The sequence below is a fragment of the Mytilus trossulus genome, chromosome 3 (assembly GCF_036588685.1).
Source record: "Mytilus trossulus isolate FHL-02 chromosome 3, PNRI_Mtr1.1.1.hap1, whole genome shotgun sequence".
Classification (NCBI taxonomy): domain Eukaryota; kingdom Metazoa; phylum Mollusca; class Bivalvia; order Mytilida; family Mytilidae; genus Mytilus; species Mytilus trossulus.
This window is the reverse complement of record NC_086375.1, coordinates 69,026,613-69,051,540: the sequence shown is the minus strand read 5'-3', so window position 1 is coordinate 69,051,540 and position 24,928 is coordinate 69,026,613. Positions and strand designations below refer to the sequence as shown.

General features: G+C 30.9%; 1 protein-coding gene across 1 annotated transcript in view; it reads left to right on the top strand.

The window, feature by feature from the left end:
* LOC134710987 (uncharacterized) overlaps window positions 1-24,928 on the top strand; it is a 43,397-nt gene that overhangs the window by 18,443 nt on the left and 26 nt on the right. Inside the window, exons 2-3 of the mRNA XM_063571411.1 lie at window positions 22,436-22,520; window positions 23,557-24,898. Coding sequence (XP_063427481.1) covers window positions 22,460-22,520; window positions 23,557-24,898 — 1,403 coding nt within the window. The 5' untranslated portion in view covers window positions 22,436-22,459. The remainder of the gene's footprint in view (window positions 1-22,435; window positions 22,521-23,556; window positions 24,899-24,928) is intronic.

The following is a 24,928-nucleotide window of genomic DNA, read 5'->3' as shown; positions in this document are numbered from 1 at the left end:
TTTCGTGTCGATTTAAATTGCATACTGTGTGGTACTTTCAATCTAAAGATAAAGAACAAACAAGTTTATATAGGGCCGAGGATCCTATACTCTATGGAGAATATTATTCCATTAATGTATTTGTTCATTATTTACCAATAATGGTAGCAGGAAACACAACAAAACAGACGTTTCATATATAATAAGTTGACGTGGAGTGCAAGAATGTCAACCTAGGGTAGCATATAAAAATAAAGTCAATGAATTCTACGAATTGTTTTATTGTTAAGCTTTTTTTCTTCTTTTTGGATTGAATTGAAAAAAAGAATGTTGAATAATAAACAACAATGTCAGCTTCGATTTCGTGCATGGGTTCATTTAGCTTTCCTAACTTAATAAATAGTGAAAATTTTATCCGCGTAACATCCCAATTATCCGTTGTACAATTGTCTTTGAATAAAAAATAAGGTAACTTTAATAAAGGTAGAGCCAAATTACCGTTTTTTTTACTTCATTGAGGGACATCCTTAAAGTTTTAGAAATAGCCAACACATACACATAAAAATTGTAATTAAAACATTTTATTTTTTTTCGCTTCTGTTCTTATGTTTGAACATCTTGTAAGGTCAGAAAAGGGGATTCAAACTGCAGTTTATCTTTACGAATTTAAACGGGCTTTGGTTACGGCTATCCAAACATAAATTCAATTGCCGTAAATCGAAATTCACCTTTAAATAGCAGTGCCCACATTGCGACGCATCTATAATCAGAAAAAAGGGCAATAGTGCTCAAATTATCCTACTGAACTGACATAATTTAAAAGAGTGGAAGCATTTCCCTTGATGCATTTTTAGGGACCAGATCATAGGGTTGAATATAGAAAGTATGTGTTTTTACTTTTATATTATTAAAATAACCCATAATCTTTTTATATATATAAAAAAAAAATATGTAGTCAAGATATCCCATATCCTTTTTTTTCTATCGAGAAAGAATGTTTATTGTTCTATTTTAATTTGAAAAATTAATATATTCTTTCATATATCAGGTTTCCAAAGCCACAGGAATTAAAAAAAATATTCTTTCATGCTTATTATAACATATACCTAGTTTGAGTGGAAATTCACATCCCATTAATGAAAGAAGCGCGTTTAAATACATTATTGTAACTGTTAGAATAAGGCTTACACTCTAAATGATACTTATGTAACTGCTACATTTGAATTATTAACTTTTATTCTACTACTAAAATTTTGGAATAGTTATTATGTCATTTTTCAAAGATCTTACGCAACCCATTGAAGCACTCGTTTACCCGACAGATATCTTCAGCAAATAAAATGTTACTTAGTTATTGACATACATTTTTCTAATTAGATAAAAAAAAAATAAAAAAAATTCATTCGACCATATGCATCTTGTGTGTTTTATGATTTAGTTCATATAATGTTTTGGAGTGTAGTATAAGGTCCATTTTGCTGAAATAGTATACATTACCCGGTATTGTTTAAGGGTAAGTTGAAGATCGCCATTGGGAGCGGGGTTTTATTGCTGCGTTTCGTTGTCTTGTGCTGTTTTCCGCTCTTTGGATGGGCTGTTGTTACGTTTGCACATTCTCCATTTCTATTCTCCATTCTATATATCTTAGGAATACTTGTTTGTATCAAATGTAGTCCAATGAATCATTATGTAAGAACTGCACTATTCCACTTAAATATATCAACCCCTTGTCGAGCCCTTGTTAACTGTTATTTTCTTATTATTATTTAAACATTTGCCAGTATTAAGGTGGTATGGGAGTCTAAAATAAAAATGATAGAATTAGTTCATACTTTGCCAAAATGTAGTATCTATTGATACATGTTAAAAAATATTATAAAAATGATGGGTCACCGTGCATTTTTTCAAGCTACGGGTCGTGACAAAATGACACATTTTGTATGGATTATACAGGAAAAAACACCATTTTGTGAATAGAAACTAAACGAAATGATAGAATTGTAAGATAAATTAGGAAAATATAGCTTTCAACCAATGCTTTGATAATATCAAAAGAAAAGATAGGGTCACCGTGCGTTTTTTCCGGCTAAAATACAAAATATGAAAATTCCATGAACAATCCAACAGAAAATGCACTGTTTTAGAGTTACCTACCCTTAAAATGACAATTTCAAAATATTTAAAAACAACCAAAAATAATCTACACTTGTACATATATTTATATTTATAAGTTATATTCTTATAAATTGGATCTTTTAAATGTAAAAACACATGAAATATCTGCATTCTTGCATCAAATTTTGCTAATTTGATAGAAAATATGGACCTTAGATTCTCTGTTTTTTTACAATCCAAGATGGCGAAAGACACCCATACCACCTTAAAATGATATGTACCCATGTTTGAACCATATTTGAATAAACTGTTAAATGTATGATCTGATACAAATCTGGAACCCCTTGTATGTATGTGTCATAACCTCTTAAAAATTTCACGTACACTAATTTAAAGTCTGTTGTTTATTAACAGTTGTTATTTTGAGATGTGATGTGAATCAAAATGTTACTTTAAAATAGTTTTTAATGGACTCAATCCGAATGCTTTGTCATATTCTTTTGTTTGTACTTGCATGATCAACCTAACATGTGCCACATGTGAAGCAGGCTATGTTAACCCATTCCGGAGCACCTGAAATAAGACCTTCTTTAAGGATCATACTGCTCAGTCTTAAATTGATAAGGTTGCGTTTTGTATACTGGTTGTCTTTTGGTCGGTTTCGTGTTTTGCTTTGGCCTTTTTAGTTTGCTTGGTATATTTTACCTCTTTTGTATCGTTTGTATTTAGAATGTTTTGGTCGGACAAGCAGTGGCCGTATTTAAAAATTGGTTAATGTTGTTGTTTATATCAAAGTATCCGTGTCAGTATCTAATGCACAAGTAGAGTGTTGTTGAGACCAATTAAATTATGATAACCCTGAGCATCGTAATACTATATGTGTGACTTCAGTCAATAAACGTTTATACCATATAAAGATAAACATATAACAAATTTTAGCATGGACGATTACAGAATAAAACAGAATGTGTATTCCGGATAACCATTATAACAATTGAGGATGGAAAGGGGTAATATGTCTCAGAGACAACAACCTTACTTTAGAGCAGATAACAGCATACGGACACAAATGAGTCTTCATCGCAGCGAGAAAATTCCGCACTCGGAAGTGGGCCTTAGCTGGTCATTAAATAAAAATGTGAACTATTTCAGTGCAAATGGACGTCAAACTTAAATACTAACATATAAACGAACTAAAATTTCACATCGTCGGCTTCAAAATCAAAATTGATGGTTTGTACCAAATTTATATCATTTTGAACAATTGTAACTGTGATGAAATGCAGTGTTACGAGAATTTCATATTTTACTCGCTTTCTCCATTTCCTTGACTTGATAAATTAATTTTATATTGATAAATAAAAGTATGGTGATACTAGTATATAATATATCTTCCTGTAAATAAATGAAATATTTTTGGCACAACTTTTTGGAATTTTAGGTACTCAATGCTCTTCAACTCTGTACTTGTTTGTCTTTATAACTCTTTTTGGGTCTGAGCGTCACTGATGAGTCTAAGGTAGACAAAACGCACGTCTGGAGTATTAAATTATAATCCTGGTACCTTTGATAACGTTTTAGGAATCTATACATTTATGAAGTCATTTACATGTGAATGGTTTGAGTAATCCTTAAACTGGATTTTATTTTAATAGTAATTTCTTGTTTTTGGTCCTTTATAATTTTAAACTTCGTACCTAGGCCCTTTTTACCTTTTTTTAATTTGAGTGTCACTGATGAGTCTTTTGTAGACGAAACGTGCTTCTGGCGCAAATACAAAAAAATAATCCATAATAACTGTTTTCTAAAAAAAAAAAAAAACCTAAAGTAAAGGACGCGAATAATGTGTACTCTCCTTTAATATTATAACTTCAGTATCTTCAAAAGAATAGTATTATTGTTTGTGCTATTATTAGCAAAATCGACATAAATTTTTAACTAAATGACGCAAACAGCACTTATAACTGACTGTATTATTCTTAATTATTGATGATCTGAGTTTGAGATAAACCAATAATATGTTGCAGAACTTCATTGTCACAGTCGTTTTTGTAATCTTGATACTTATTTCATTTTGAATCATATGATATGTTGCTTCAATTCATTCATGTCCAGTGCAGGATGTTTATTCAATATTGTCGACATCGTGATATCTACACTGTTAACACGATATCGTGTCAACATGGTTTACATTGTTTGAACCCTTATATAATGTTTACATCGTTGACATCGCGATGTATACAATGTTAACACGATTTCGTGTCAAAATCGTTGACACTGTTTCAACTCTTATATATTGTTTACATCGTTGACATTATTAACATCGCGATGTTTACAATGTTAACACGATGTCGTGTCAACATCGTTGACATTGTTTCAACTCTTATATATTGTTTACATCGTTGACATTGTTAACATTACGATGTATACAATGTAAACACGATGTCGTGTCAACGTCGTTGACATTATTTGAACTTGTATATATTGTTTACATCGTTGAGTTGACATGGATAACATCTTGATGTTTACAATGTTAACACGATTTCATGTCAACATCCTTGACATTGTTTGAACTCTTATATATTGTTTACATCGTTGACATCGTCAACATCGCGATGTACACAATGTTAAATCTATATCGTGTCAACTTCGTTAACATTGTTTGAACTCTTAAATATAGTTTACCTCGTTGACATCGTTAATATAACGATAATAAAATTGAGAATGGAAATGGGGAATGTGTCAAAGAGACAACAACCAGACATAGAAAAAACAACAGCAGAAGGACACCAACAGGTTTTCAATGTAGCGAGAAATTCCCGTCCCGGAGGCGTCCTTTAGCTGGCCCCTAAACATATATACATATAAGAAGATTCGGTATAAGTTCAAATGTCTATATCGCATAGTTAACAATAAAAGATGCCGATATGACAAATGGAAAACAATTTAAACTATATAACTAACTGCGTACCTGTTTAAAAAAAAATAACGAAAAAAAAAGTATATACAACAACAACAATATGCTGACACTATATTGTTAACATTACGATGTATACGATGTGAAAGATGTAAACAGAAAGGTATATACTCTATATATACAATATAAACACGATGTAGACACAATATTGTCAACATCGCGATGTATACGATGTGAACGATGTAAACAGAACGGTATAGACTCTATATATACAATATAAACACAACGTTGACACGATATTGTCAACATCGCGATGTATACGATGTGAACGATGTAAACAGAACGGTATAGACTCTATATATACAATATAAACACAATGTTGACACGATATTGTCAACATCGCGATGTATACGATGTGAACGATGTTGACAGAAAGGTATAGACTTTATATATACATATAATATAAACACGATGTCGACACGATATTGTCAACATCGCGATGTTTACGATGTGAACGGTGTAAACAGAAAGGTATAGACTATATATATATAATATAAACACGATGTTGACACAATATTGTCGACATCGCGATGTATACGATGTGAACGATGTAAACAGAAAGTTGTAGACTTTATATATACATTATAAACACGAGGTGGACACGATATTGCCAACATCGCGATGTATACGATGTGAAAGATGTAAACAGAAAGGTATAGACTCTACATACACAATATAAACACGATGTTAACACGATATTGTTAACATTGCGATGTATACGATGTGAACGATGAAAACAGAAAGGTATAGACTCTATATACGCAATAAAACACGATGTTGACACGATGATATTGCGATTTATGCGATGTGAACGATGTAAAAAGAAAGGTATAGATCATATTGATAGGATACAATGTAAACACAATAACGACACAATAAAGTTGACATTGCGATGTTGACAATATCGACAAAACATCGTGCACTGGACATAGTTCCTTCAATTGACATGAAATTAAACTATTTCACTGCTGCTTATGCGATGGATAAAATCTGTTATGGAGTTGTCACTTGTTCAGAAATACATATAATTTATTGATACAAAAACGATATAATTAGCGTTTTTAATTCTTTATTTCATTTCTCGGCACACAAATTTTAACATTCTCCTTTTCCCAACGGATAAATTTGAATTATAAAAAGTAGGTTCTTAACGACATCAAAATGATTTCAATGCATTCCCCATCAAAAGTACAGGTGTAATCGATATAATATCTGATATTATCAGTAACATTTATTCCCTTCAGTTTTTGTTGCATTCGATTTCAATTTCCGTGCTGGTTGTTTTAATTACTCCAGGTAGAGAATGTAAAGCTTAACGATGATTGTTTCATAGGCGTCACGTAGCTTTTACATCTCCATAGTTACCTGAAGAGTTGTTGTTACATGTATATGTCGATTCAGTAATGATATCTTTTTTTTCTGAAATAGAGCTTATTCTAATACCTTTTGTACAACATATATAAGCGTTTGAAACGATTAATATTATACAGGTAGTAAAATAACAAAAAAAAAATACGCGCGTATTTCAATTGGTTGCAAGATATATTGTTAGTTAAAATGCACTTTTTCCAAAGGTGATTAAAACGTAAAATCATGGTACACTATCAAGTATTTAAACTATTCTATTAGTTTCAATATCCGTACCTTTGTGGCATTAGATATATATGTTATCATTATCGCTGTTCCTTGTGTCGTCTGCTGTCCCCTCATTTCATTGGATGTATTTTGCTTAGAAGTTTTATGATTTTAAAATATTATTTTAAACTTGAGAATGTTTGAAGAGACATAAATTGCAAAAAATACGCGTCTAGTGCAGTTAGCACTATTGTTATACCAGTCCTTATTCTTATTGAGATATAAAAAAAGATATCATAGAATATAATTGTGTTTTTAAACCAAATGTCTGTATCATATGTACTTAAGGGTATTTAATGATCGAGACTACAGTTGCAGGTCTCGCCGTTGTAGTGTTTTTCTAATAATAAAGTTCAATTTGACTAGGTCAACTTGCTCCATGTCATCTGTTGACACTTTCAAAGTTTTGATCAAAAACTTGGTCATAGAAAAAATCAATACTTTGCTTCGTTTTTTTTTTATTAATTCATATGTGAACTTTAAATGAGGGAGTCAAACTCTGAATATCAATCTTTAATTTGGTATATTTAAAATGAAGTATTTTTTAACCGTGTTTGTATATGCTTAGGGTTCATTTATGTAGGGTTCCGTGCGTTATTACTGAACATTGTGTAATTATCGACAGAAAATGGCTATATAAGTACTTACGGTATAAGTACTTCAAATTACTTTGGTTCATAATTGTCAACAACGCATGTTGATTTCTTAATAAAATCAAATTTTCACATCTATTAAAATATCTCTAAGTAGATTTAATTATTAATTTGTCAAATATTCGTCATACTATATCTTTTTATATGTGTCATTTAAAAACAAGTTTCCTTTTGAACATTACTAGGAATTGTATATGTTTATCCTTTCTGCACTGAACAAAACGTGGTCGCCTTTTAACATCATGTGTCTATATGCTTTTGAAATTAAAACCATGTTTTTGGTGTGCTTCTAGTTTTGATGATTTAGGAAATGGGTGTTTCAGATAATTGATCTTATTTCATTTAAAGGATGATAATTACATGTATATATATTGCTGACTATCGACATGTGAATCTTGAATAGCCTTCTTCATGTTTTGTCGAACCTAAAAGTTTGGGAAGCTGAAAATATGAAACGTTTAAAATCAGATAAAATACAAGAGGGCCCAAACAGGACATAAAAAAATGTCCAATTACATTATTGCCTTAGGGTGTTTCAACCCTCAATTTAGTGGAATTTGAATATTCATAACGTACACGTTTATTTTTTCAATGTTTCATTTAACTAGTTCCGTTTTCACATGCTTCTAACTTGGTTGAAACCCGGGACACATTATCCACCAAAAGCTTGTACCGATGCATTTGGAGCTTAAAACACATAATTTTCCCCGTGTTCACGACACGTGTGTCAAATAAAAAGAAGCTACTAACAAGGTATACAGACATTTGCCTTCACAATGTGTTGAACTTGAATAGTGCGACATCGATTTCTGTGTTCGATATGTGTTCTGGGGTTATCTACATTACGTACGCACAAGACAAAAGATTGGCAAGCAAAAACTATAAACGCACGACAATGACGACAATGACGGTTTTAATAAAATGGCAAAACCCGTCTAATGTAAAATTATCAAAGAGATTTGTAACCTATGGTTTAGTCCTACTTAATAATTAGTAAACGTGATAATAACACTAACAATGAATGGTTTGTTTTATGTCAGATATCGGAAGCAAAATTTTCTTTGAAGATAGAACGACCGAGGACAAATACTCCATCAGCAACAGTACCGACTGAGTGTTTTATCTATTTTTAATAAACATTTCTTCAAGTATCCTTTTTTTTAACACTTCGCGTGTTTCAATAAGGTTCATTTATGTAGGTTAATGTGCATGATCACTGAACATCGTGTAATTATTAGCTCAAAATGGCTATAAAAGTAATTACAGTAAGTATTTGGTTCATAATTGTCACCTACGCCTGTTGATTTATAACTATGTAAAACATTCATTCAAATTATAAAAAATATAAAATAAAAAAAATTACAGAGCATAGGCTCGATAAAATGTATCTTCATTTTGTGTGTATTTTAGTCTTGTCACCATCTAATTACTTATCAAGTTGACCTCCGAAGACCTGCGATGGTCATATAAGCTATATAGACATTACTATAGATATAAATAGAAAGCGAATTCGTCGATTGGATTTTCCTATGTCTATTCAATTTCATATTAAAGGTTAAAAGAGTATGTTTATTATAGTTTTTTACCTAAAAAAATGTTTTTTTGGTAAATCGAATCAGTCTATCAAATGATTTACCTTTGTTTCACTTACAATGTTGACATTTTTTTACATTAAATAACCGAACACGCACAATTCCTGAGTTATCCATCTCTAGTTAAGAGGTTAAATTGACGTTTTCATATATATGGATTCAATGCAGTCGAGTTATTCACTTGGAAGTAAATAATTCATTATCAATTTTTCTTCGCTTGATTTGATAAAATTGAACCATACTGGCTGCTAAAAGCGAATTACTATTTTACTTGTTTTACATGCATTCATTTTATTCATGATAGAACAACACAAAATCATACTTTTGATTTTTTTTTATATATCGTGTAGCAAGTGCCCCTTTAAGATATCTCTGAGTAGATTTAATTATTCCTTTGTCAAATATTTCACATATTATAACTTTTATGAGTGTTATCTAGAAAACAGTTTTTTTAACGTTTCTAGGAATTATATATGTTTAGTTTTGTTCTCTCTGATTTACATGTGGTCACCTTTTTAAACATCGTGTATATCTATGATTATATAACGTTATACGTTGAACCACATTATTGATATAATGTGTCTATTTTCGATTATTCAGGAAATGAGTATTTCAGCAAATTGATCTTATTTTATGAAAAAGAATGATAATTACATTATTGACATTTTGGAGTGTTAATTAAACCTACTTGATTTAAGATAAAATAATTATGATTTAGAATCACGAACGGTGGACATGTTTCTTGAATAGCCTTCATTATGTTTATCGATTCCAAACGTTTAGAAAGCCAAATATATTAACCATTCTAATATGACGTCCTTATTACGCTTTGTAAACAAAGCCGTGTTCTAATGAGCATAAAAAATATGTTTGACACATGCGCACAAACTTACTGTTTATATTAACGTTATTTCCATCGTTATCCTTCAAATTGTGTACATTTATGCAACTAGCATAAACTTTTATTATATATTCTTTTAAAACAACATATATTTACCCTGCCCATAGTTTTTACACTTATCAAAAATGAAATGATATGCACAGACTCCTCGGGGATGAACGGGAAAAGCCAAACATTTTTTACGGTATTTTCGTACGCTTCGACCTATAAAAATACTGTATTTGTCCTATTAGAATCGAAATAATTCCTTCGTGTCATGCTCTATGCTCATTTTAACATGGGTAGGCATTATATTTGACCACATTTTACACCTCGCTAACGCTCAGTGTAAAATATCGACAAATATAATGCCTACCCATGTTAAAATGAGCATAGAGCATGACACGAAGGAATTATTTCTTAATTTTAGGCAATCCCAAAATGAAAAAGGCCTAAACAGAGCATCCAGAAACTCTCTTATTTCAACGTTTCCCGAGGGTGCTGCAACATTTTTTGTAGTGCAATTTATAAATGTGTAAAGAACACGTTTACTTTTACAATGTTTAATGTATTCACAGACTCCATCAGAAAACATCATCCACCAAAATCTATTACGATGCATTTGTAGCTCAAACACCTTTTTTCCACCTTGTTTATTAAACACGTGCCAAACAAAAAAAGCCACTCAAAAAATGTTAGGAAATTTGCATTAAAATATTGCAGTTTTTATCAAATTATCCGTTCCTATGTATGCTGGCGATAGTGTTTGTAGCATTTCTGTAGATCTGTAGTTATATCGATTTCCTTTTATAGTTCATTATGTGGGTCCATCGGTTTTGATTTCCGACCTGGATTCGTTTTCGGTGTACGACTGTTGAACAGCGGTATATTAATGTTGCCTTTATTAAACACAAATCGTGTGATACCAATTTCTTGGTATTCGACATTTGTTTCTTGGGTTATCTTAATAAAGTACACTTGAGACAAAAATTTTGAAAGCAAAAAATATAAAACGCAAGAAAACATTTTTCAAAGGGATTTGTAGCCTTAGTTTTTAGTTCAAATAAATAATTTGTGAGCATACAAATTAGAAAGAAAGTATGTATCCTGCCAGTAAGCTAAATCACTAAGTTATTTGAATATGGTACAATTTAGGAAAAAATACTCCAACGACAGCAGTACCGGCCCAGTGGTATTTTTGGGTTTATTTTATTAGGTATCTTTTTTACATTTCGGCGTTTTTGTTCAGGGTTCATTTATATAGGTTAACGTGCATGATCATTGAGTATTGTGCAATTATTAACTCAAAAATGGCTATATAAGTACTTACAGTAAGTACTTTAGATTATTTTGGTTCCTAATTGTCAACTACGCATGGTGATTTCTTAATTAAATCAAATAATCACGTCTACTAAAATATTACTATGTAGATTCGGTTATTCATCTGTCAAATATTCCACATATAATATTTCATTAGTGTATTTCTTAAATACTTTCTTTTGATTATATTATTTTATATTTTTTTCTTTTTGTTGTAGACGTAGTCGATTTTGAAAATTGTCCATGGTTATAATATTAATTGTGTGTAAAATATATTAAACACAAATCATTGGACACGAATTTCTGTGTGTTCGACATGTGTTTCTTAAGTTGTTATCTGCATAAGGAACGACAAAGCTAAAAATAGAAAACGTTAAGATAAATAAAAATGCCAATTAAGTGATGTTATAACGAAAAAATAATGAAAATGAGCAGATTGTTGTGCTATAATCAGTGTAATGGTGGAGAATTGAACACATTGTATTTAGGGAGAAAAAAAATCAATATTGTCATATTTCTTAAAAGTTAAAGTCGCTTTAATTGATTTGCAGTTAACTAGAAAAATTTCAAATAAGATCAGATTAATGTCTCTTTTTGGTTTGAACAATCTTTTTCATTTTTAGCCATGGCGTTGTCAATTTGTTTTAGATTTACGAGTTTGACTGTCCCTTTGGTGTCTTTCGTCCCTCTTTTATGACACCAATTATATATGTATATACATAAATGTGTATCAAAAAATGAAAAGAGGTCTAAAAGTTACATTTTACATATTTGTTTGTTTTAAAGATATTAAGATATTAACATAGGATATTAACACAATGTTGACTACTGTATCCCTATTTTTACATGTTTACCTAGTACGTACTAGTCTGTTTGTTTTGTAAACACATCGTTGTCAATATACTGTCATTCAAGTGAGAGGTTTATCTAGCTATAGTACAGAATTAATCCACCATTTTCTACTTAAGAAATTGTGTGTACCAAATCTGGAATATGACAGTTGTTGTCCATTGATTTAAGGTGTCTGAGCTTTTGATTTTGCCTTTTGAATAGGAAATTTCTATTTTGAATTTTGAGTTCAGTATTTTTGAATTTTTACTTGCCATGAATTTTCAAATATTGGTATTTATACATCCTGTCATTATGGTTTATGATATTCTCGTATTCTTGTCTTCTTTTTGGCTGATGAGCTTTTTCTATAAGCCTTTTGCTGTCACTTCGATCCAAACAGCGTGGCTCTGTGCTTGTGCATCCCGTTATAATGCTATTGGAAAACTTGTTTGTCTGTCGTTCAGTTTTGATATGTGCTTTGTCTTTATGCCTTTTTATGTTTCTTCGTTATATATATGACGTGGCTCTGTAATTAAACATCCGTCATTGTGTTATTGTACGTTGTTAAATTTGTGTATGTTTGTCTTAAATTTTTGCTATTATACTTGGTCTATATGCCATTTCGTGCTTCAGTGTTACACCTTTGTTTGTTTTTAAATGATTAGGATTATTACACATCGTTGACGGCTGTATTTTTGAGATTTTTAACTTTTATGCGTTTGTGTTGTTCACGCATCGTTGTCAATATAATTGTATTGGATGCGAGTGTCATATAAGTGAGAGGTTTGGCTAGCTATGATAAAATTGAGAATAGAAATGGGGAATGTGTCAAAAAGACAACAACCCGACCATAGAAAAAAACAACAGGTCTTCAATGTAGCGAGAAATTCCCGCACCCGGAGGCGTCCTTCAGCTGGCCCCTAAACAAATATATACTAGTTCAGTGATAATGAACGCCATACTAATTATATAAAACTAGATTCAATCCACCTTTTCTACATAAGAAAATGACTGTACCAAGTCAGGAATATGACAGTTGTTATTCATTCGTTTAATGTGTTTGAGCTTTCGATGTCGTCATTTGGTTAGGGATTTTTCGTTTTGAATTTTCCTTGGAGTTCAGTATTTTTGTGATTTTACTTTTTGTATTACAAAGTACAATAAGTTTATAGTTGCTTTTTGACGCAACAGAATGACTAACTTGTCACGAGCATTTTTAAACGTTGGGTTGCATTTTTCAAATTTGTGTAAAGCATTACTATTTTCTGTAATTGTGAATATCCTTCTCATTTCTACTTTTTCTTGGTATACCTTAAATCTAAGATTAAACATTATGCATTTAAAAAAAGAATACAATTTATATTAAAATCATAGGAAACTGTTCTTATCCATCCAGAAAGATTTTGAGAAATGTTAAATACCTTTCAAGTTTTAAAAAAATCTAGGTAATTCAGACTTCCTTGATGGTAGCTTTTTCTCAGAAGTAATTTTTACCTGGCAAGAAATCGATTAATCATCCTTTGAAATTTTGCGTTATATTTTGATTGTCAATAAAGTAATATAATGTAACCTCAATGTTTCGAAGTATTTATTCAGGTATGCCGAATGTTGTTGATACTGTATAATCTATTACAAACCCCAAGAACAAATGCAATTATTGAAACTGTTTGATTCTATCAACAGAAGGGGAAATTGATGATGAATATGATACATGTATGTACAGGTATATGTGAAGATAATGAGATGATGTATATTACCACCTTATATTAGGAACGTTCCGCTTATCATTCATCGAAAGTCAAGTTTGCCTGATTTAATAACTAATAGTTTTTTTACACTGGTAATTTCTAGATAAAACGGACAATTAAAAAAAGGCTTGCTATAAAACGTGTCAGTATGAAAAAAACTGACCATAGAGAGGCTATATACTATATTACCTAGGTTAATACTATTTGGTGTATCTTTTAGTCATGCTATTGAACTGATACTTAGGACAAGGTTGCAGATAATTGAAGTTAAATTAAGTGTATGCCCTTTTAATTAAAATTTTAGGGTTAACGACACATTTATTCTATGATGTCGAACAAAGAATTTAATTACAGATCCTACTAATTTTAATGATTGACCAAATGTAACATTGATGACAGTAAAACGTGCGTATGGCAAATAAAAGATAAAACAAAATACCTCTTTAGTTCCTTCTGTAATAAGAAACCAACTTAAGAAAAAAGAATTGTGGGAACTGTTATTAACGTCACGATTAGCCAAGCTATAAAAACGTTTGAAGATGATATCCTTTACAAATCTTCTTCTTGTTTTGTGTTACTATTGGCTACCCTTTAATCAATATATAATGTAAAACTACAATTAAAACAATGTTTTCTTATCCTTCGTTTAACCAATTAACCCCATTCAGAAAGAGATTTCGATCATTGCCAATAAAAAAATATTTCTCGAAAAGTCAGTCAGATAGTTGATATTTTTTTTTTATCAAAGATTGAAGTTCATTTGAACCAAAATTCGTTTACGTACAAAGAAAGTAAAACCTTAATTGATTCATCAAAATGACTTACAGCTAGGTACACGTTTTTACACGGAGGGAGTACATTACGACATTATAAATAGTCTGAAATCTTTGATATTTGAAATAATTTGATACGAGTATTGATATGTATGATATAATATCCTTTTAAGATACCGACACTGTGACACAAAAATAGTTAATTGCCTAACTATTCGAATAAATTTGCATAACTTGTTAAGTTCAGATAGGTTGTTTCTATTTATTAGATCTTTTTAAGAATTTAAATGTTTGGTAGGTTTGCAAAACAGTGTTTTGCCATCCACCGACTTTTATACAATAGTTTTTTTTCAAAGCCATTAATCTGGAAAAAGGGTAATATGTTCGCATTTGGAAATGTTTGATTTCAAAATTTAATTTGTTCATAAATAATCTATAACATTAAGCTTTTTGAAAGTTTTGTAGGTTTACATGCTAGTATATGATGGTTGTCCAAACTGGTCAGTTAATATTAATTTAACATTGGATAATTGCTTGCTTCTTATTAAGTGTTCATATATTTGACAGTCCACAATTATCAAGCAGTGATTTTATTTTCTTACACCACGCTATTTTTCCATTATAATCATCAGTAACAAGAGTGTATGTAACAACAGGAAGTTTTTTTCCCGGTTACAAGCTGTGTCCAATAATTAATAGTTCGTAATGTGATAAAAAAAAATATGTATCGACCAAGTCACTATATATCATGATGCCGGGTGAATTTTTTGGAAAGATAAAGCATTAGCTTATAAAGTGAGCAAATAAAATGTTTACAAAATAGTGTACAAGAGCATTGGATTAAGTATATATAAGGTTTGAAAATACTCTTGTCTTTGAATATTTTGTCCTCATTTGAATATCAATTTTCGCTATACATGATGATTATGTAATTAATGCACATGTGCTATAATTGCAAATGAGACAACCACAGACACAAGACTTACTAATATACGAGATAGTCAATATCCACAGGCTTCTGGTAATACTCTCTTTTTACGTAATGCTAGAAGTTAATCGCACTCCTCTCTATGATATTTTCTGGTTGCTGTATACGTCAAAGCCAGTTTAGATGTATGGATTTATTTTAGAGAGTATCATATTCAAAATAACAAACGTTATTCTTTGTTATATAATTCACAATGAAGCAGGTATCAACAATTCTTAAATTAATACTTGAAATTATTGACCTTTTTCGTCGAAAGTATGCATATCAAGTACAAAAACCATCCACCGATAATCTGAAATATTGAATGTTTATGGATTTATAATTCATCAAAACACCTTTAGCTTCGAAGTAACTGAATCTTATTTGTATACAACATAACCATGACTTTTAATGTCCATTACACGTCACAAGTACAGATGGTTTTATTATAAGACAATAAAGGTAAGAATTCATTCCTTAATATTCTGTGTGATTTAGATTTAAGTTTTGTTGATGACGTATTAAGTTAAACAATTGGTATATACGTTTTATTGTTGATGACATATTAAGTTAAACAATTGGTATATACGTTTTATTGTTGATGACGTATTAAGTTAAACAATTGGTATATACGGTTTTTTGTTGATGACGTCTTTTAAGTTAAACAATTGATATACGTTTTATTGTTGATGATGTATTAAGTTAAACAATTGTTATATACTTTTTTCGTTAAATAAGCTTTTAAAATTTGATGAATCTTTTGATATGTTATTTCAAAATTAGTAAAATAGCTGTTTTGCTGAAAAAAGGACTTTGTGTTTTTGAGATCACTACTCATGAAAACTATGTAAATGATTTGCAAAGTGTGAGAAAAAAAAAACAATCACCAAGATTCATTTCACTTGTCTTAGGTGCATCTGCACATCTCGTCAATCAGAAGAAAGACAACAGTTTAATTGTACGAATCGCATAGATATTAAATTCAGCCAAACAAATATTAAAATAGACGTTGATGATATGTAGATAACTGAACAAATACAAAAGTACATGTATATTCGTGTGCAATAGGTGTTCGGTGTAAACATTTAATATTTCGTATAAGCTATATACAGCCACAATTTTCACATAAAGGACGGCATGTACATATTCAGACGTTTGACAAATGTCTTCCATTCGTTTGATGTGTTTGAGCTTTTGATTATGTCATTTGATAAAGGAATTTCAGTGTTGAATTTTCAAAGGAAATCTGCACATTTGTCATATAATTGACACATATGTTTGACGCTCTGTGTCCGAATATTTGCAAAATTACAAAGAGACTCATACTTATCCATTCGAAACAATTTACTTTATTCTGTACTTAATTTGACTTTTAATTACCCACAGCCTTATTGCTTTGTTTTTTGTATGTGTATGTCACAAATGAATATTTCAGGTTAGGTATTGTAATCAACTACAAGTATTTAGAAAATTACCTTGTGTTTTAAGTTAATATAGTTATTCATATAAATCTGAGAGGCATACAGACTCTATTTTGTACGGACTTTTATATAATTGAAAAAAATATTATATTAAATAAGTATTATGATACAGACACATTTTGTGTACATTAATTAGACCGTTCACATCCAACGGACGATTTTCCCACTTATAATTTCAAAATTTCGTTTAGATCACAAAATATGTCACTCTTTGTAGAGTCCTGTACTAACTAATCGACTATCGTAACGTGTCAAATTTAGACTAGTGACCTATCAAAATGAGCAATACTGTTAGCATTAAGAAACTATTTCCATTGATCCCACAAAAACAGATTCCAACAATAACGACTTGTTTGGTTTAAATGTATTTTGTAAATTTATTTCCATCTTAATCATCAATTTCTTCGTCTGTTGAAATCTTTAAGATTTTTTCTCAGTACCGTCTTGTTTGTATAAAAGGACGTAACAGCGCTACTAATTGTGAATGAAATAAGCCCCTCCTCCCTTCTCACCTAATATGTAATATAAAGGGACGTAACACCACTACTAAGCGTGTATAAAATAAGCCCCGCCTCCTTACTAACCTAATATGAAATAAACACAGTCTCCACGCTTTTAACCAATAAAATTAGTTAATAATAGTATAGGGGGTAAGATGATATATTATGTATGTATGCGTTTCTCTGTGCTGACTGTTCTTGCTTTTGTTATTATTGAATTCCCGTCAATTAATAGTGTTGTCATTTTAGCGATATGTTTTTAACATTGCAAAATAAACGGATGGTTTGGCTAGCCAAATATCCCAGGTTATTTTTGAAGTGTTTCTTTGGTTGTAGTTTGTAACCTGGTTTTGTTTTATCGCAATCGATTTACGACTTTTGAATAACGATATACTTCTGTTGTCCCTATTATGCCTTCTTTGTATTTGAAATTTGTTGTTATAAGATAAGATAAATTTTATTTTCCAAATTAGATCCCCAGAGGGGGGGGCAGATACACATAACATATTATAATTGGTACAACATACAGCATTTTACATAACATTATAAAATAAACTATTGAATTGAAGTCATACATGTATTATTTGTAAAAAAAAAAACAAATATTTAAAAGAGTTGATACTCCAAAGATGTGGCAAACTTTTTTTACTTATTTTTTTTTTCTCACTTGATTTTATAATATATTGCTGGAAATGTATATATTAAACCCCTTCATACATGTTGAATGCAAAACTATTCTAATGTATAGCTATGAAGAGCATTGGATGAGAACATTCGCACCAAGGGTTTATTGTGTCCCATTTGATCTTTTATATGAAATAATCCGTTTACAGAGCAAAAACTGTCCATGTACTACACCGTCTATCGTCCGTACAGATATTTCCATTTTGGCTTAAATTAACAAAATAATCTGTTCTGTAGTTGCTGATGCTTCGTACAGTTACATTCGATACTTTAGAAGTAATACCAAAATTGTTTTTTTCCATAAATGAAATTGGCATTTTCTGTATTTGATTGGACTTTTTATTGCACAGAGCTTTACTGATTTTGGGTATTGAATGTGTATTTGCTAGTTTTCTACCTTTCTACCATTTTAAAGAATGATCCGTTTACTCTTCTCATTTCCATTGCCCCCCCTCCCTCCCCCCCCCCCCCCTGTTTGCACTCCCGCATAAGCTTCCTTGCATATCATCCCCTATCCGCATAGGATATATATTTCCAGTTATGATTTTTAACTTGAAATGTAATGATTATAAATGAAATAAGTTGATTATACCTGCTTGTTATAATTATATTTGCACCATCAAATTAATGCTCCGTATTGTTACCCTTTTCTATTTCAAGTGTATAGGTATAAATTTAGCCAATTTATGTTTGTTAGAAGTAGATACATTCTGAATTATTGATATGAATTGCGCAATGTTGCACGACTTTTGTACCAAGGTTTTGTGTTATGTTCCATTATATCTGATAAAATAACGAGTTTACAGAGCGAAAAATATCCTGAGACTACTACATGATGTTTAACAACATCTTTCGTCTGTTCAAGTATTTCTATTTTTGCTTAAAATAACAAACATAATTATGATGCAATTACTGATACTTGAAAACAGATGCATTCGTTACTTATAGAGTAATACCACCATTTTTTTGTTTTCTCTATTAGTTTTTGTCTTTTTAGAATTAAAATGTAAATTAGGGAAGCTTAAGACCATGTTGACATTTGTTTTAAACCATTTTTTAAAACATTCCCAATTATGTAGGGCTTCAACCAGAATTTTATTTCTTATCTAAACCCTTTTGTTGAAGTCTTGATATATTTTTATTTTAGTGAGTTGCGGTTGCAGTATTATCTACGAACACAGAACATTTCCTTGTATTCATTTATAAGTTAATACTGTAGTGCATAATAAGTGACTGTACCGATGCGAGTTGTCTGAAAGCTATATGTATAAATAATTAATAGAAATATGAAACAACAAATTATTATCCTTTATAATATACAAATAAAATAACTATTGCAATCTAATAAATATGTCATGAGCTATCTATTTTGAATCGACATCTCCACCTGTATGACGTACATTGACAATTGATTGCACGTGGAATAATATTACGCAACTTCTTTGTTTCAAGTTTTACTTTCAGTTTCTAAGTATTGGTTTTCTCTAATTTTTTTGAAAGATCTGTAAAATCATAGGTACTTGATGACAGGACAGTTTTTTCACCATCCCCTTTTTTTCCAACATCAGAAATTTTTTATCTCTATCAATTTCAATTATTTTTCGTGTTTTCTTTAGTCTATGAACTTTCATATACTACAGAAAAAAGTGTGTTGGCGATTTACTTTAAAGTTTACAATCCACGGAGGCACTGTGATTAACATTATTAGGTCCGTTACATTTCTTCGTTTTTTACAATCTTTAGATAAAATGAAATGTGGTTCAAGACAGCAGCTTAAACTACTATCTCAACAAAAACGAACATTCAAAGACTAACATTTGGTCGTCAACGACGATTGAAAAGTCCTTCCACAATATTTTAACAATTTTTTAGTCTAGGCAACCAATATTCATCTTGTTTTTATTGATTACAAATCAAATTTGGTAGTTAATTTTTATTTTAAAAGACCGTTAAAACAATCAACATTTAAAAAAACTAGGATAGTTCCATTGATATTTTGATGATTTTATAATACTGCAATGGAATTCTTTCACATTTATTTATACTTACTCCACACAAGTTATCATCAAAATCATTGAATGAGATTAATAGAAACATTTTATATACTGCCCTATCCCTCTAAAAAAAACAATAAAATAAGATAAGGGAACATTTTTATATGAAGCAATTCCAATGCAAACGTGATAATCAAAGGTTCCTCGGAAATATGTAGCAAGTTATTAAATAAGTTTGATGAATTCTGGTTATGAAATTAGAAATCTTAAAAATCAAAAAATATACGGAAGCAGATGAAAGGCTAGCAATTTAAATGTAATTTATACACCTTGACGTATCCATTTTTTCAATATATAATTTATCAATGTATACAAATGAGGTTACTAGTTCAACTTTGAATTATTTTAATGAATCCAAAAAAATACCTCAGCTTCATTAATCATGATTTATTATATTTGATAAATTGTATAATGTAATATTTAGTAGTTTAGGCGTATTCAATTTTAAAAGGAAAAAAAATAACTGGTAATAATGTTGTGTAATTTATCATTCACGGGTAATTATTTATACAATTTTATGGTTGGTTATTTCTTTAAAACATATAAATGTCCATTCAGGAAACGTGTTTCTTTTCCATTGTTTGTTACAGTTCTGATTCACCTATTTAATATATAGTTTTAAATACAGCTTTATATCGTGCAGTACTAACGCATTATTAAATTTTAATATTAAACTTATTTGATCTTTAAAACGTACAGATTAAAAACTGATCATAAAACGTACAATTACTACCCATTCCAATGGAAACTATTATGATAATGTTATATCACTAAACACGTGCATATCTCATATTTATAGAACCCTTGAACAAAAAGATAACTTAAGAAATACAAAATAAATCCTTAAATCACTGTAGAAACCATCAGATACACTTTTCTTGAAGATCATCAATTGAAAATATGTTCAATCCACAATAGGACCATAACCATTTTTTTCAAAAACAATATCCGGAAAAAGGGTACTGAACAATATTTCGTAAAAGTATTTCACAAAACTTTTCAGAAGGTTAACAAAAACCTCGCAGTTTAAAGATTAGAGAGGGGGAAAGAATTGAGACAGAACATTCTGAACATTCGGGATCAATGATTGCAAAGGAAAAAGAACTACCAGCTTTTTCGAGTGCATGCGCAAAGTCAGGTGCATGTAACTTTTAGGTTGTCGTAGGTTGCTGTCTGCTATATTTGTTTTTCGTTTAATTGTTTTCTACTATGGTTTCTTCGTTTGAATCGTTTCCCTTGGTCACGTCAGGGCCTTTTTATATCTGACTATCTAATATTTTAGTGTTGCTCATTGTTGAGGGCTTTATTGTGACCTAAAAAAACACGCAATAGGGACTTTGTACTGGTGGATAATTGTCATATTGGCAGTCATATCAAGTTTCCTCAGGAGTCGCAGGAGTATCATGTTAAACATTTTTTTTATATTTTATAAACTGTAACTAGTTGTTATATTGGTAAAGGAGACTACATACATATATAAACAGACGGATGAAGTAAAATAGTAAGTAGTTGTCCTGGTGAACACATTGTAAAATAAATGTAATTTTAGTATAGGAACGACTACTCTGATTTCATATGACTTCTTCGGAATAGACATGAAAGAAAATCGTGGATCGCGATATTTTTAGTCAAATTTAAAAAGTAAGAAAGAAAATATGAAATTGAATTTTTCGTACAAATGCAGAATATAAAATAGCTAAACTGTTATTTTAACGAAAAATAAGGAGATTTGATATGGATCCCCGCGATTCAAATATCTAAAAAGTCAAAGATATTTAAATTTGTACAATTAAGTAATCCGAGAGAAAACTTCAAGACACTTTAAGTTTTGAAACATTTTTTAAATAAATCTAATGGCAATTCTTTCATCCTCCGATATTTACAACGAGAACAAGTAAGGCTATCTTTATTGGTCGAAGCTTTGAAATAGTGAAACAGGGAAAGAAAGCAAACCAGAAACATTCCATAGACTGGGGATTTTTTTTTACCACAAGTCGCTTACATATACCTCAGAAGAGTTTGTTAACAGAAATAGTACACGTACAGAGAGAGTGACATGTAAACTGTATCGGATAAATGTTCCATCCTCAATTTAGCACTTCCAAACGGATTCCCAAATATAAATGTCGGACCTGTGAAGCCCAGATAGTCGTATGTATTTGACTAAGTTACCATTAAGGTTTGTCGTTTACTATAAAATGTATTTAATTGTTGATATGTTGGCACATTTTCTGTTTCTTTTTCAGAAACATCATCTTAAGAAATAAAAAATGGCAATGGAAACTTACTTGGTTATTTTCTGCAGTCTGTTAAAATCAGTTATCTGTCAAGGTTTGTTTGTTTAAGTTACAATGGGTTGGATTGATTAATTTGAATTGATATCACAAATGAACGACCCTTCATTTGCAAAGGTGTAGTGCATAGCATTTTTAGGAGACATGGGTGATGACCCATTTTATTTTTCAAATGTTATACACAGTCCATGTAAATATAATACGTTCTATTCTAATTATAAACATACGCATATAGTCAATAAACATGTATATTAGTACCAACCAGCTTTCAGAAGCTTATGATTCACTGTCGTTCATGTACAAAATATTCTATACCTAAACTTCAAAATCGTATTAGTCCTTATAATGCTTCAGTTTTCTAGATACTTTCAATATATCATTCTTTACCTTGTTACAGTGATTCACACATATTTCAATTATCCAACAAAATTTAAATGACAATTGAGAGCGTAAATGGTTCTTGATCGTTCAACGTTCAACAAAACCACAGAATACAGATTCCTGCGTCAGTACAGAAACACATACAAAAAAAGAAGGTGTAATACATTAATGCTCTCCAGCAGACATCAAAATGACACATAGGTTAACAATTAAATGTTACCGTACGACCTTCAACAATGAGCAAAACCAAACAGCACAGTTAGCTATAATAGGCCCATAACTGACTTAAAATGTATGTACAAAACAATGAACGAAAAACAAATGTGACAGATAGGAACAAACAACAAACACTGAATTACAGGTTCCTGACAGACACATGGACATACATAATGTTTGTGAGCACCCATCAAACCTTTAAAACAGGTCAGTAGTGTGATAATACAACATAACAACAAACTGTAAAATTCAGTTGCAAAGGAATGAACTTTGAACTCTGAACTCTTTAAAACATAAGGTATGCTTTTTAAAATACTTATTACATATGTATCAATATCTACTGTTTACACTTTCAAAGACAGATAGAAAAACTAAGATCAAAACTTGAGAAAAAATGTTGGAATGCAAAAGAAACACACATTACCATAACATTTTGTAAATTATCTTTTACTAATATCATAATACTTTGTAAACAGATTCAAGCTCTATTATGACATCTATGTCCGAAAGTATGTCCATGATGTCGGACAGCATCATGCCAATGTCCTCGTCAGCAATGTCATGGTCTTATATGATCTCTGGTACTCTCCTATCTGAAGAATGTGAATGTCCTATGTCTGAAATGTTTTCAACGTCAATGACACAATACCAATCTGCATCATTTGATACGACAATATTAGTTCAATCATCAGATTCATATGACTTGATGTCAGTGTCAGATTCATATTCTATGATGTCAATGTCAGATTCATATTCTATGATGTCAATATCAGATCAGTCACCATCATATTCAATGACATCGGTCCTCTTAGAACAATCTATGGTATCTTCGTCTGATTGGATGTCACATCAATGTCAGTGCAGTTCAGAAACAATAAGTATGATGTCTATGTCATCTTTGTATACGGACTCTTCTTTTCTAATTGAACCGTCTTCAACAATGTATATGGAACCTTCATCAATGGTGTCAATTGAACCATCGATGGAACTTTCGTCAATGATTTCAATGGAAGAATCGTCCATGATGTCAATGGAACAATCTTCAATGATGTTTATGGAACCGTCGTCTATGTCAATAGAACCGTCTATGATGTCAATCGAACCGTCGTCTATGTTGTCAATGGAACCATCTATGATGTCAATGGAACCGTCATCTATAATGTCAATGGAATCATCTATGATGTCAGTAGAACCGTCGTCTATGTCAATGGAACAATCTATGATGTCAATGGAACCATCAATGATGTCAATAGAGTCGTCGTCTATGATGTCAATGGAACCATCTATGTCAATGGAATCATCCATGATGTCAATGGAATCGTCTATGATGTCAATGGAACAGTCGTCTATGATGTCAATGGAACCGTCTATGATGTCAATGGAACCATCTATGTCAAAAGAATCATCTATGATGTCAATGGAACCGTCTATGATGTCAATGGAACAGTCGTCTATGATGTCAATGGAACCGTCTATGTCAATAGAACCATCTATGTCAATGGAACCATCTTTGATGTCAGTGGAATCATCTATGATGTCAATGCAATCATCTATGATGTCAATGGAGCCATCTATGTCAATGGAGCCATCTATGTCAATAGAGCAATCTATGTCAATAGAGCCATCTATGTCAATAGAGCCATCTATGTCAATGGAGCCATCTATGTCGATGGAGCCATCTATGTCAATGGAGCCATCTATGTCAATAGAGCCATCTATGTCAATGGAGCCATCTATGTCAATGGAGCCGTCTATGATGTCAATGCAATCATATATGACGACAATGGAACCATCTATGATGTCAATGGCGCCATCTCTGTCAATAGATCAATCAATGTCAACAGAGCC